The 12,699-nt window shown below is 45.0% G+C and overlaps 1 protein-coding gene across 1 annotated transcript in view; it reads left to right on the top strand.

Annotated features, from left to right (window-relative positions):
* The window catches only part of SLC25A13 (solute carrier family 25 member 13), a 707,445-nt gene that overhangs the window by 317,904 nt on the left and 376,842 nt on the right, over positions 1–12,699 (top strand). The window contains exons 8-9 of the mRNA XM_078663721.1: positions 7,903–7,996; positions 8,139–8,223. Coding sequence (XP_078519847.1) covers positions 7,903–7,996; positions 8,139–8,223 — 179 coding nt within the window. The remainder of the gene's footprint in view (positions 1–7,902; positions 7,997–8,138; positions 8,224–12,699) is intronic.

Consider the following 12,699-nt stretch of genomic DNA (forward strand, 5'->3'; position numbering starts at 1 on the left):
AAGACAAATTCTATTGATTATTTGGGTCATAACATTACTAGTGAGGGAGTCAGACCTAAGTCGAATTTAGTAAATACTATTCAAGACATGAGCTCTCCTTTTTAGGAGTAGTTGAATATTACTCCAAGTTTGTTAAGAACTTTGCAGACTGTGCCATCAACATGAGATATCTTCTTAAGAAAGGAGTTGATTTTGAGTGGTCTGATAGTTTTGAAAGAGAATTTGTTGATATTAAAAAGAAGTAGAAACATGCTCCTTCTCTTATAAGTTTTGATCCCTGGGTTAAACCTGTCTTAATCACAGATGCTAGTGAAAAGGGATTGGGGGCAGTTTTGCAACAGCGAGGGTCAGAAGGGATGGAAACAATTATGTTTTTGTCTCGTACTCTCAAAGATCCAGAGACAAGATACTCAGTGGTGGAGAGAGAATGTTTGGCAATTTTCTGGGCGATAAAGACATTGAAAATTTTTGGGGGGGCATTAATTTTGAAGTAAGGACAGACCACAAGCCTTTAATTGAAATTTTCACTAAGAAGTGTCTTGATGCCATTTCTAGTAGAATACCAAAGTATATAATAGGTTTGCAAGAATATAATTTTGACATCAAGTATATTCCAGGTGCAGAGAATAACGTTGCTGATGTCTTATCACGCTTGACTCCTAAGAGTATTAGTGAGGATGACAATATAGAAGATCTTGATGAATGGGTTTGTGCTATAGCACACGAAATTATTTCGGAGAAAAGGTGGAGTGATGAGATGTCTCATGATGTTGGTTTAAAAGAAGTAATGAGTCTTATGAACAAAGGGTGGATCAGTGATAAGGAAGGTTCTAACTATCCTAAAAAGTTTTGGCCATTACGTAATGAATTGTCAGTTAACAATGGATTGTTATTCAGGGGTACTAAATTGGTTCCCCCTGAAAATCTTAGAAAGGAACTTATTGATATGGTTCACTCATCACATGCTGGGTTGACAAAATGTAAGGAGAGATTACGTGGGTCTTACTGGTGGCCAGGAATGGACATAGAATCTGAACGGGTGGTATGTGACTGTGTGACGTGCACATTGTGTGATAAGAATAAGTGTGTGCGGGTTCAACCCATGGTGTTGAGAAGACGCCCTTCTCATCCGTGGCAAGATATTTCTTTAGGTATATTGGGACCAGTTCACAGTAACAGCTCACAGGTTTATATGTTAGTAATAATTGGCATGTTTTCACATTGGCCTGAGGTTTTCTTTTTGTCTAACATTGAATCGAGTCATGTAATTCGATGTCTGAAAGATTTGTTTTCTAGAGAAGGGATTCCAGAGTCTATTTTGTCGGATAACTGAGTCCAATTTGTATCTGAAGAGATGAAAAGTTTTCTTTCATCAAAAGGGATTAGGCATAAAACATGTGCTCTTTACCATCCTGAAGGAAATGGAATGGTGGAAAGGTTCAACAAGGTGATTAAAGAAACCATGGCTTTAGCAAAGTCGCAAATTTTGGACTGGAAGTGTGAAGTTATAAAAAAAATTGAGGAGTACAGATTGTTACCCCACTCTACTACCAGTAAAACACCTTTTGTGTTGTTTAGTGGTAGACTTCCAAATACTGTTGAAATGGGTAAAGGTAAGGAAAGTAAATGTGATAATGAGAGTGTACAAAAAAGAAGAGGAGAAAGGTACGCAAAGGAAAAGTCATTTTGACTTGAAAAAAGTGTGAAAACAACAAAAGTCTCAGTTGGTGATGCTGTCATGATAAAGCGTCCTGGTTTGGCCTTCACCCCAGTGAACTTCCTCCGCGCCTCCTGGACCATGGCAGTAAAGTCTGGGAATAAAGTGATTGTTGATCCTTGCCAAGTTAATGTGCCCGCCTCATGGGCCAAGCGGAGCGCAATGTCTCTGTTGCGGTAGTTCAGATGGCGAGCAAGTATTGGTGGAGAGCCAGGAATTGGTTTAGTCCCAAGCGTAAAGTGCGCTCTCTCTACAAGGAAGCTGGAAGTAAAGGCATCCCGACCAAAGAGGGCCACAACAAAGGTGTCCATGCGACCAGTACTTGTTGTCTCAGCAACCCCTTAAATGCGTATATTGTCACGTCTACTCCTGGCCTCTAAGTCTTCATTTTTCATTGCAACTGATTTCAAAATATTCTCTACCCGATCCAGCCGCTTGAGGGATTGTGCAGCCCACTCCTCCAGATCGGAAACTCTCCCTTCCGCGACATCTAAGCAGCGGTCATGGCCATCTAATCTGGCGTCCATAGTGCCCAGCCACTTTTCAAGGGTATCAAAGCGTCCATCTAGCGCTTTGAACCGTGCTTGTAGCTCTACCATCAGGGAATCAGGACGGATCGATGAAGGCCCCACTTGGGCAGACTCCTGGCCACCCTCCGACTTATTAATGTCAGAGCACCCTTGCGCGCCACTGGATTTTGCAAACTGTAAGATCCGTTGCTTGGGATATTTACGGACCATGGCGCATTAAAACTCTGCCAGTGGGGTTTAACTCGGCCACAGGGTGTGCCATCAAGTAATGTCAGCCAATTTGTGGGGACCACAATGGTGCCGGAACAACAAGTGCAGCCAGGGGCCTGGGCCCTGTTTTGTGAAGGGGAGACCACAACAGCCCCTGTTTTCAAAAACAGAGTGGGGGCTCTCTAAATGCTGCCCCTGCATCAACTGGGGACCGGATGTATCTCTAGCCACTGGGCATGTCTCCCTCTATGCCCCCAAGGTACTAGTCTTCAAGCTGTGCGCTATGCAATGTCTAAGAATTAGCCTTCAGAAGTTCTGCAGGCTCACTCCACCAGTGCCTAAGCCCCTACTACTGTGTTGGCATGAAGAGTACCTGTCCTGGATATTTGTAAGGCAGCTACGCGGGCATTTGTGCACATGTTCACGGAGCACTATTGCCTTGACAGTCAGGTCTGTTGAGATGAGCATTTTGTTTATACCATTCCACAGACCCATCACCTTGAGAGGTACTACTTTAGTATCTTGTGACAAGGTAAGACATCTGCAGTTAGAAGTATCCATCAGAAGAGCTAGTCATTTACCTTGGGTAACGCACTTTCTGGTAGATACTATAGCTATACCAAAGGGGATGATGGACGTAGCGTTTGAGCAAATCAAACACTCACCCCCAGTCAACTGATCTGGGTTTAATCCATCATTTTTCTTTAGCTCACTCCGCCACCCCAGTTCAGACATGGCCATAGGCAAATCAGTCTGACCCTGTACCTCATGGGAACAGTCCAGCCGGAACTCACAAAAGTTGATTGCAGAAAGTTCAGTCCAGTCCTTTCACTGCCCAAGACAGAAGCAGCCACTGCCGGCTAACACAGCAAAGCACACAGCAAAGTGGTAGTTCCTCCTCACAGCTTCTCCAGCTCTTCTTCTTGATCCAAAAGAGCTCTAAAGTTCAGGGGACTGGGCCCCAATATTTATAGCCCCAAAACCTTTTAAGAGTGTCTGTGCCCAGCCAGAACCAGTTCTGCCTTCTCTGGTGTGACTTCCGGGCAGGAGGTGGGGACGGCATGGTGAGAGGCAGACCAGGCCTGTTAATGTGCAAGGTAATCTCCTCCCCTTCCCCAATTAGAACCCAGGTCTATTCAGCCCTTTCCTGACTCACCTAGACTATCTGGAGCCACTCCTGCTCCCCAGCCTTCTGTCATCCAAAACCCAGACTGGCAATCCACATTCCAGCAAAGGCCCACGGGTTGACTGAGCAAGAAAATACCTACTTTCTAAAAGTGGTATTTTCAAACACAAAATGTAAAAATCAGTTCAGGGATACTAAACTTTATTTTCCTACCTAATTCCCGGGCCAGTTATGTTTATAAGATGTTATAAACAAACTCCCCATTATGTACTATGGTGAACAGGTTGCCTTGCAATAGCGAAAAACAAAATTGGCCTTAATTCGCTATCAGGACATGCCACACACACCAGGGCATGTCCTACCTTTCATATACACTGCACCCGGACCACAGGGGTACCTTGGGCCTACCTTAGGGGTGGCTGACATGTAAGAAAAGGGAAGGTGAGGGACTGGCAAGTGTGTGCACTGGCCAAGTCGACATGGCAGTTAAAAACTGTGCGCAGACTCCGCATTGGCGGGACAGTTACCTTTTCAGGGCTACTCACGTTGGTGGCACACTCAGAAATGCAGGCACACTAGTAGCTTTTGATTTACAGGCCCTGGCACACTCAGTGCACATTACTAGGGACTAACAAGTAAATCCTATATCCAATCATGGAAACACCTATTCATAACACAATTTACCACAGGAGCACTTGCCCTTTATCACTGATCAGCAGTGAGAAAAGTGTGCAGAAACTCTACAGCAGCAAAAACAGAGTCTAAACCAGGAGGTCAGAAAGCAAAAACTCAGGGAAACACACCAAAAGATGCCAAGTCTAACAAGGGTCAAGACTGATATTCATATGGCTAGGTCCAAAATAGGGTGGTGTGGTGAGGAAGAAAATTATGGATTTAGGCCCAGATCTCTGTACTGGGGGTGCGTGTTTGACATTGTTCAGCATTAAGTCAATCGATCTTTCTTTTTGTATTTGTCACCCCAAGTGGGACGGGGCTGCCCAGCCGCGGGTCCTGTGCTCACCATGTCACTGGATTTAGGCTATCCTGGCTGATGAGGAGTGATACCCTGAAACTGGTCCTGGGATGCTGGTTTCCAGTCCAGGAAGGACCTGACTTGGCAGTTCGGGCTGGACTGTTCCCATGGAGAGGAGGGTCAAGATTGATTTGAATGTGACTAGGTTAGCAACATGTCAGGTACTTACACATCGTCCCTTCCCTTCTTGTAGGTGTTCCAGCCCCTCTCACCTTACACCTGTCCTGAGGAAGACCCCGATAGTAAGTCTCAAGATACCTACAAATATAGGGGTCGAAACGTCGACTTTACAGCATCTGCCAATACCGAATCGACAGTGATAAATAAACTGTGATTTCATGTTATTTGGCAAATATGTGTATAGGATGTGGACTTTGACTATCTGGTATATGACCAATATATACCAACATTGTTTGTGATATGTTTGTCACCATCACCAAACTCTCTCTCCCATCACTTACTATCTAACACCCCTTTTCACCCCCCTTTCCACCTGGGCACCACCCATATGAACTTGATACCTTGTTAGGTTTTTCTTAAGACTGTTCATAAAAATGCATTCCCAGTGTGATTAAATAACATTGGTCGAACATTATTGTTTCCTCTCTCATAGTGTTGACTGCTCATTTTCATGATTTATGTTTTAAAAAAAATTGTTTTCCCCTCCCTGTGAAAGCCAGTAATACACTGGGACCACTTTAATATATACCGTCTAGTACCCAGGTCCCAGTGATTCCGGGGTTACCCTTGTTTTGTAACTAGGTCCAAACTAGGGTTGCTTGGTGAGCAAAATAAATGATGGAGTTACCCCTACATCTCTGTACTGGGGGTGAGTGTTTGACATTGTTCTGCATTACGTACATCTATTTATTCTTTTTGCAACTTTCTATAAGTGGCATTTTCAAAATTGTAATGTAAAATCTGTCTTCATCATACATTAGGATTTTTCATTACAATTTCAAAGACACCAAATATGAACTGCTTACAGCTTATTAAATGTAATAAGGTAACTTCAATGTTAGTCAATGGGAGAGGTAGGCCTTGGAGTAGTGAAAAACAATTGTAATCGTTTTTAACTATCAGGACATGTAATACTTAAAAGTAAATGTCCTACTTTTTAAATGTATTGCGCCATGCCCTCTGGGCTGTCCACGGCCTACACAAGGGGTAACTTAAAGTATTGAAAAGAAAGATTTCAGCCTGGTAAAAGGTTTATTCTGCCAGGTTAAAATGGCAGTTTACAACTGCACACACAGGCTGAAATGGTAGACCTGAGACATGTTTAAAGTGCTACTTAAGTGGGTGGCACAATAAGGGTTGCAGGCCCACTAGTAGCAATTCATTTACAGACCCTGGGCACTGTAGTGCCTCTTTACTAGGGACTTATAAATAAATTAAATGTGCCAATTGGGTATAAGCCAATCTTACCTTGTTTTAGGGGAGAACACAAGCATTTTAGCACTGGTTAGCAGTGGTAAATTGCGCAGAGTCCTAGAACTAAGTCAGCAAAACAGGGGGTCTGAAGGCAGTAAGTTAGTGGGGAAACTACACCCAGGCGCCAGGTCTAACAGTTGTGGTGATATTATCAGCCTGTGGACTCTTTCCTGTTCGTCTTAATGTGGAAGAAGATAGTACTTGGTACAAGTGCTGTCACTCAAGAGCCTAATCCTCCAGACACCGAGTGGCTGAGGAGGGTTCAGCCACTACTCCATTCTGTATGATGTAGTGGGCAGAAGCAAAACGTGAATAGCACCCTAACAAACCAGTGCATGAAGAAGCCTTTCTATAGATGTATGTACTTTATAATGATTTTTAACCTCTTCAGCGCTCATGATGAGGTCAGCTCGTCATGAGCTACGGCGCTACGGTGCTCATGACGAGCTGAACCCGTCATGGCCGCGCCCGTTATTTGGAACGCTCGCACGCTGGGCTGATTCCCCTGCTGTGCTGAACGTTCCATTGGAACGGGCGCAGTCATGACGAGCTCAGCTCGTCATGAGCACCGTAGCGCCGTGGCTCATGACGAGCAGACCTCGTCATGAGCTTGGGGGCGCTGTACGCGCCCCCCAGCACAGCGGGGGAATCCCGCCAGCGGCGAAGGGGTTAAATAAAAAACAGATGGCCTTGGCTAACGGCAGACCTAAAAAATAAAATAATAAAGGTGTCCATCTTTACAGATCCTCCTTAGCGGTTTCAGGATTGGAGAGAAATGTGCCTTGTATAAATCAGGAAAATTTGGCGCGAGACTCACTTTACAAAAGTTATCACCTGTGATGTCCACTTGAAAGAGAATTGTTGTTTCAGAGAATGCAGAATTATTGTCTTTTTCTCGAACTGGTCCTGTTTAGAGCCAACAGAAACAACATGCCATTCTTGGCCTTGCACAGTACTTAATTTGTGCCGGAAGTTTCCGACGTGCCTCACTGGCACCTAATTTAAACGGCAGTGGACTATTTTTGATTACTGCCAACCTTCTCTATTTATTTCAGCCAAACCGTTTCAGAAATGAAAAGTGTAGCGCTGAAATGTATGGATCAGGAGGACAAATGTCACTGGATTGTACTAAAACTGTCAGGAATCAGTCAAGCCTTACTGTGCATAGTCAATTAATGTATTACATTCATGTTCTGCTCTTTTGACAATATTGTAAATTTCTCGGAAGCTGTGCACATGCAGCAACAGTGCAGACCTTCCTTAGAGAAACCCACTCGCAGTAGCAGTGTAAGATTTCTTTACAGTGCAAACTAGGGGTATAGCTACCATTGATGCAGCAAGTGCAGTTCCACCAGTACCCCAGGGTGGGAGTGGCTCTCATTGTGTCTGTCGTTCACTCCCCCATTGAAGCACGTTTTCTGATTTTACTTTATTTTTTCCAAGTATTCTCAGGAAGAACTTACCGAATACTTTGAGCAAAGTGGGGCTGGCTCACAAAAGGGTAATATCGGAGGTAGAAAAGAGAGTGGGACTCTTAAGAAATACTTTGCACATCAGCACTTAAGTATGGTATTTATGTTATAAATTAAGCACTGCCTGTGCTTGTGCTAAGATGTTGCCATTATTTCATTCCCCTTGATGTTCATGACTCATGTTCAAGGAAAACTATTTCCAACAGGCTGTAATGCAAAGCCTAAGCATTCTGCCGCGGCTGTCAACTCCCCCTTAGACAGACAGCCTCACTTTCTAGAATCTTAACCAGGGCATGATTTACAAAGTGATACGTGTTTTAAAGCTTCTGATGGATGCCCACGACTCCTTTGCTTATTTTCATTTCCTTTTTTATTTTCAGAGGAGTTTGTTCTGGCTGCACAGAAATTTGGTCAGGTTACACCCATGGAAGTAGACATCTTGTTCCAGTTAGCAGATTTATATGAGCCTCGCGGGTGAGTGGAGCACTCTCTTGTTTCTTGTTTAAATTGTAGAGTTAAGATATTAAAATACAAGGAATAAAGTGCTGTTGTGGTTTTCTTTGTTTTCGGCTACGCCAGTCAAATCTGTTGATGTGTTTTGCTTGTTCTCCTCTAGACGTATGACGTTAGCCGACATTGAAAGGATAGCTCCTCTGGAAGAGGGGGCGCTGCCCTACAACCTAGCGGAGGCTCAAAGGCAGGTATGGGATACATTGACATTGCCTGATGCATTATGTTAAGGCGCTTCCAGCCTTGTTGACTTGACACTCAAGAAGTGCAAAAATGAGTGTCTGTGAGTGAGTGTCTGTGCACAAGTGTTAGTTATAAAAAGATATGCATACTTTCGAGGCAGCCTAGTAAAAGTGGCTGCAAATCTACTCCCTTGTTTTTTTTATTTTAGCAATATGTACATTTGAAATTTACCACTAAAATATATGGTTGTCCAATTTTACGTCCCCACTTTTTTTTCTAATGGTGCATCTTCCTCCTCCTCATTATTAAACTTGCTAACTTAATTCTACTACTACCCCACTCATCATAAGCTTTTATTTATTTTCTTCACTGAGGCAGCGTTCGCTTTGAAAATTTTCAAATTTCCGATATTATTCCAAGTAGTATATTGAAAACAGTTGAGGTTATAAAAACGCATAATTTAAAGCGTCTCTGCTTCTTGCACCGAAGCAGCATTGCAAAACCAGCTTGTGTTGGTTACCATAGATATATCCCAAAGTTTCCAAGAATTGTTACCTAAATTGGCAAGGGAATCCCGCATTTTGCCATCACCTGAAAGAAGTTTGACAGGAAAGTAGAAAAGCACACATTTGAAAAGTTTTAAAAAGGATTGCATTCGTTAGAAACATTGGAGCTACACTGTAACACAATCATGTTTTTTGCTGATCAGAAACTCAAAAAGCAGCAAGTATTTGCAGAGTATAGATTTGCTATCCTAAAATCAGATGAGCGCAAAGAGGTGTTTAAAAAAAAAAAAACATTTTATCGGTCTTTACAGTTGTCATGAGGCAAACAGTTCAGTTCAGTTATTCATTATCACTCTCAGTATGTAATCAGATTGCAGTGTCTCCTATTTGAGATAGCTATTCCTAGCATGCAAACTAACCCCTTAACTTTGTAATCCCTCCCAGATCCCCTCCCCCGTTGCAGGCCTTTTCCATACGCTAGCGATTCACATAATTATATTCTAATATCCACTTGTAGTGCTGTCCCATCTGTGCTACCTCCCACCCTATTGCTCAGGCCTTTAGATATGCTCGGGTATGTCCGAGTTAGCTTGGGGTCCCTCCCTGTCCAAGATCCGTTGCACCGGGTTCCCCTGATGCAGATTCTGGGTCCTTTGCATTATCCACCGATGCTTCCCAGGCCCTGGCTCTCTCAATTGATCGAATCCCCCGATGGGTGTTTCTAAGGCGAATCCTCCCCTCACATCCCGCCCATGTTTCCAACTACTGAAAGTCTGGCTCCTCAGGGTACTTCCAATGTTGCGTTATTTCTCTTTTAGCCAGTATCAGTGCCAGGTCCTGAAATCTGCTGGTGACCCATGTTTTGGAGTTGTGGGGGAACAGGTCCACGAGTCAGTGCGCATGGGTACAGGGGACTGGGTGCTCTATAATCGCTCTGATTGTGATAGTGGTTTCATTCCAGTAGTTCCTTAACTCTGGGCATGTCCAGAGCATATGGAAGAGTTCTGCCCCCACCTCTCCGCATGCTTGGGCATCTCGCATCCTCACCATGGAACAATTTATTAATTCGTCCATGGGTAAGGTATGCCCTGTGTAGTATAAAGAAATGTATTGAAACCTGGGATTTCTCGAGATCCCAACCTGTATATTTTCCCAATCTTTGTATTCTAGGGGGGTATTCAGGTCCTCAGCCCAAATATCGCAGAGACCAGTCAGCGGTTGAAGGATATCTCTGCCCAGAGCCCCATACAGGCAGGTGACCGCTTTGATTCTATCCCCCGCAGTACCAATGTAGCTACGAGAGGCATGGTGCGGCAGATTCGGACATTAGCCCCCCACACCCTCAGTGTGGGCGGATCGCCGCCACAACCTCTGTGCAAAAAGAAATTACCATGGGGGAGGTCGAATCCCTCTCGAAAGTCTTCGAATTGGAGGAGTCCCATGTCCCTATATAGGTCTCCCAGTCGTGATGCCCCTGCCTTTATCCAGTCTGCGAGGCCCTCCCATTGTCCCCCACATGGTAGTATTCTTAATATCATTATGGGGAGGTCAGGTGAGTAAGGGACATGTGTTTGCGTCTTTTTGAGGCAGCGTCTCCAACAGTGCCGTATCACTTGTACATCGCCTGTGTCATCTACTGGACCTCTGTCTACCCTCATCAACAACTTCAATAGTACATGCAAGTCTGGGTGAACGGACTCTCTTCATGTGCCTGCAACTGCTGATCTGCCAGCCAGCGGGCCAGCCACTGAAATTGAGCAGCAAGGTAACTTTCGAAGTTGGGGACTGCAAGGCCCCCTTCCACAGTCGGACACTGCATTGTTTTCAGGGCTGCCCTTCTATGCCCCCTGCCCCACAGGCAACTCATCACTAAGGAGTGCAAGTCAGTATGCCACATTTGGGCTAGCCATATTGGAAGCACAGTGAAAAAATATAATAATCGCGGTAGTGCCACCATTTTTAATAGCGCCACCCTCCCCGCTAATGAAAGCAGGAAGCCTTTCCAAAACTCCATGCAGGTCTTCAAAGATCGTATGGCGGCCGCCCCCAGGTTTCCCTCGAATATGTTCGGATAGAGTGGTATATTTTCACCTCTAGCTATTCCAGGCATCTGGGTTCCCATTGAAGGTTTCCGAGATCAGCAGGCGGGTCTCTGGGGAAAAAGTCTGGGCTTTTGCCGGTTAATCTTTAATCCTGACATTTCCTCAATTCCCCCATTTGTCTCTTAGTGCCACTTAAGTCTACTCCTACGCTCCCTAGAAACATCAGTAGATCATCAGCATACAGCGCTATATAGAGTACATTGTTCCCCAGGTGTATCCCTCGGTACTTAGAATACATCCAGGCTGGAAGGCCAATAGTTCCATAGCCAGGGCAAATAACAGCGGGGTGAGGGGGCATCCTTGTCGTGTGCCCCCTCCACTCCGCACTGTTCTGAAATGGTTCAGCCCGTCCTGATCCGCATCAAGGGTCTCGTATAGAGCAGTCTGACCCATTTCAAGAAGCCTTGTCCCAGGCGCATTCTTTTCATGACTCCATACAGGAACTCCCATTAAAGACTGTCGAAGGCCTTTTCAATATCAACTGCAAAGACCATCCCCTCCCCTACCCTGTGCCTCCATGATTATCATAAGGCACTGTATATTGAGCGCAGTATTTCGGCTTGGGATGAATCCCTGCTGATCCGAGTGTATAAGGTCAGGTGTTAATGGCTGGTGTCTGGTTGCTAGTATTTTGATGAGTATCTGAAAGTCTAGGTTAAGCATGGATAGTGATCTGTACTGAAGGTAAGTAACTTGTTTATCTGCTTGACTTCTAGCCGCAGATTCCTTACCTTAGCATAGATATCCAAGCAGTACCTTCCCGGAGGTGGGTCCGCAGACCAATTTCACTTGAGGAAGTTCTGCAGGACCGAACAGTCATAGTGCGCATCCCTACGGACCTGTCTGGCCAGGCAGTAGTGCCTGGTAAAGGTGTGCAGGGAAGCCCGCGTTGCTGCTTGCAGATGTCCAGGCCCGGAACTCCATGAGCTAACACAGTGGTTACAGCTTTAGCTCCGGTGGATTGAGCGTGCAAACTCTCAGGGTGTTGCTTCTTAGCCAATGCTAGCAGATTTTGATACATAGAATAATCCACCGGGAGATGGTTTTCTTCTGTACAGCCTGCCCTTTCTTTGCACTGACATACCCCAAGAAGAGTTGGCCGTCCACCCAAAACTCTCATGTGCTGTCAAGTTAGAACGACAACGCTCTTTTTGGGTCCAGGCATTGATTTTGCACCTCTTTTCTGGAGGGATGAGGCGGAATGTAAAAAAGTAGGCAAGGTGATGGATTGGCCTATATGAAATGGGGTGACCATTTTCAGAAGAAAGCAAGCTATCATACAAAGCACCAGGTTGTCTGTGTAGATAGTAAGCTAAGGAGGCTTGGATGGCAAGGCCTGACACTCACTGACCCTTAGGAGCCTGAGTGGACAACTGTGCAGAGACTCAAAGGGAGCGCACATAAGGAAAGTGAGGCAGAGATTGAGGTCCCACTGGAGCACAACGAAAGGAGAGGGAGGTGATATATTTTGCAAACCTTTCAAAACCCTATGTACAATAGGAGATTGGAAAGGGGAAGGTTGGTCAGGCAACCAAAGAAAAACAGATTGCAGAAAGATATCCTTTGACAGTGCCCAGAGCAGAGCCCTGTTGGACAAGGGAAAGAATAAACAGGAGAACCTGTGAAAGGGGGCAGAAAGGGTATTGCATTGCTGCCAACATAACGTTACAGACCTCAGGTGCTAGGTAGAAAGCTGTCCACTGTTGCCTCTCAATCTGCACGCAAAAAAGGCAGAGCAGTGACAGGTTCGGGTGGAGAACCCTCCCTGCTGCTGCGACAGAAGATTCTCCTGAAGGGGTAGCCTGATCGGAGGACTGATGGCCATGCTCAACAGGTCAGTATACCAGACACTCTGTGCCTATCCCGGCTCCACAAG

This window comes from Lissotriton helveticus, chromosome 10, assembly GCF_964261635.1.
Source record: "Lissotriton helveticus chromosome 10, aLisHel1.1, whole genome shotgun sequence".
Lineage (NCBI taxonomy): Eukaryota > Metazoa > Chordata > Amphibia > Caudata > Salamandridae > Lissotriton > Lissotriton helveticus.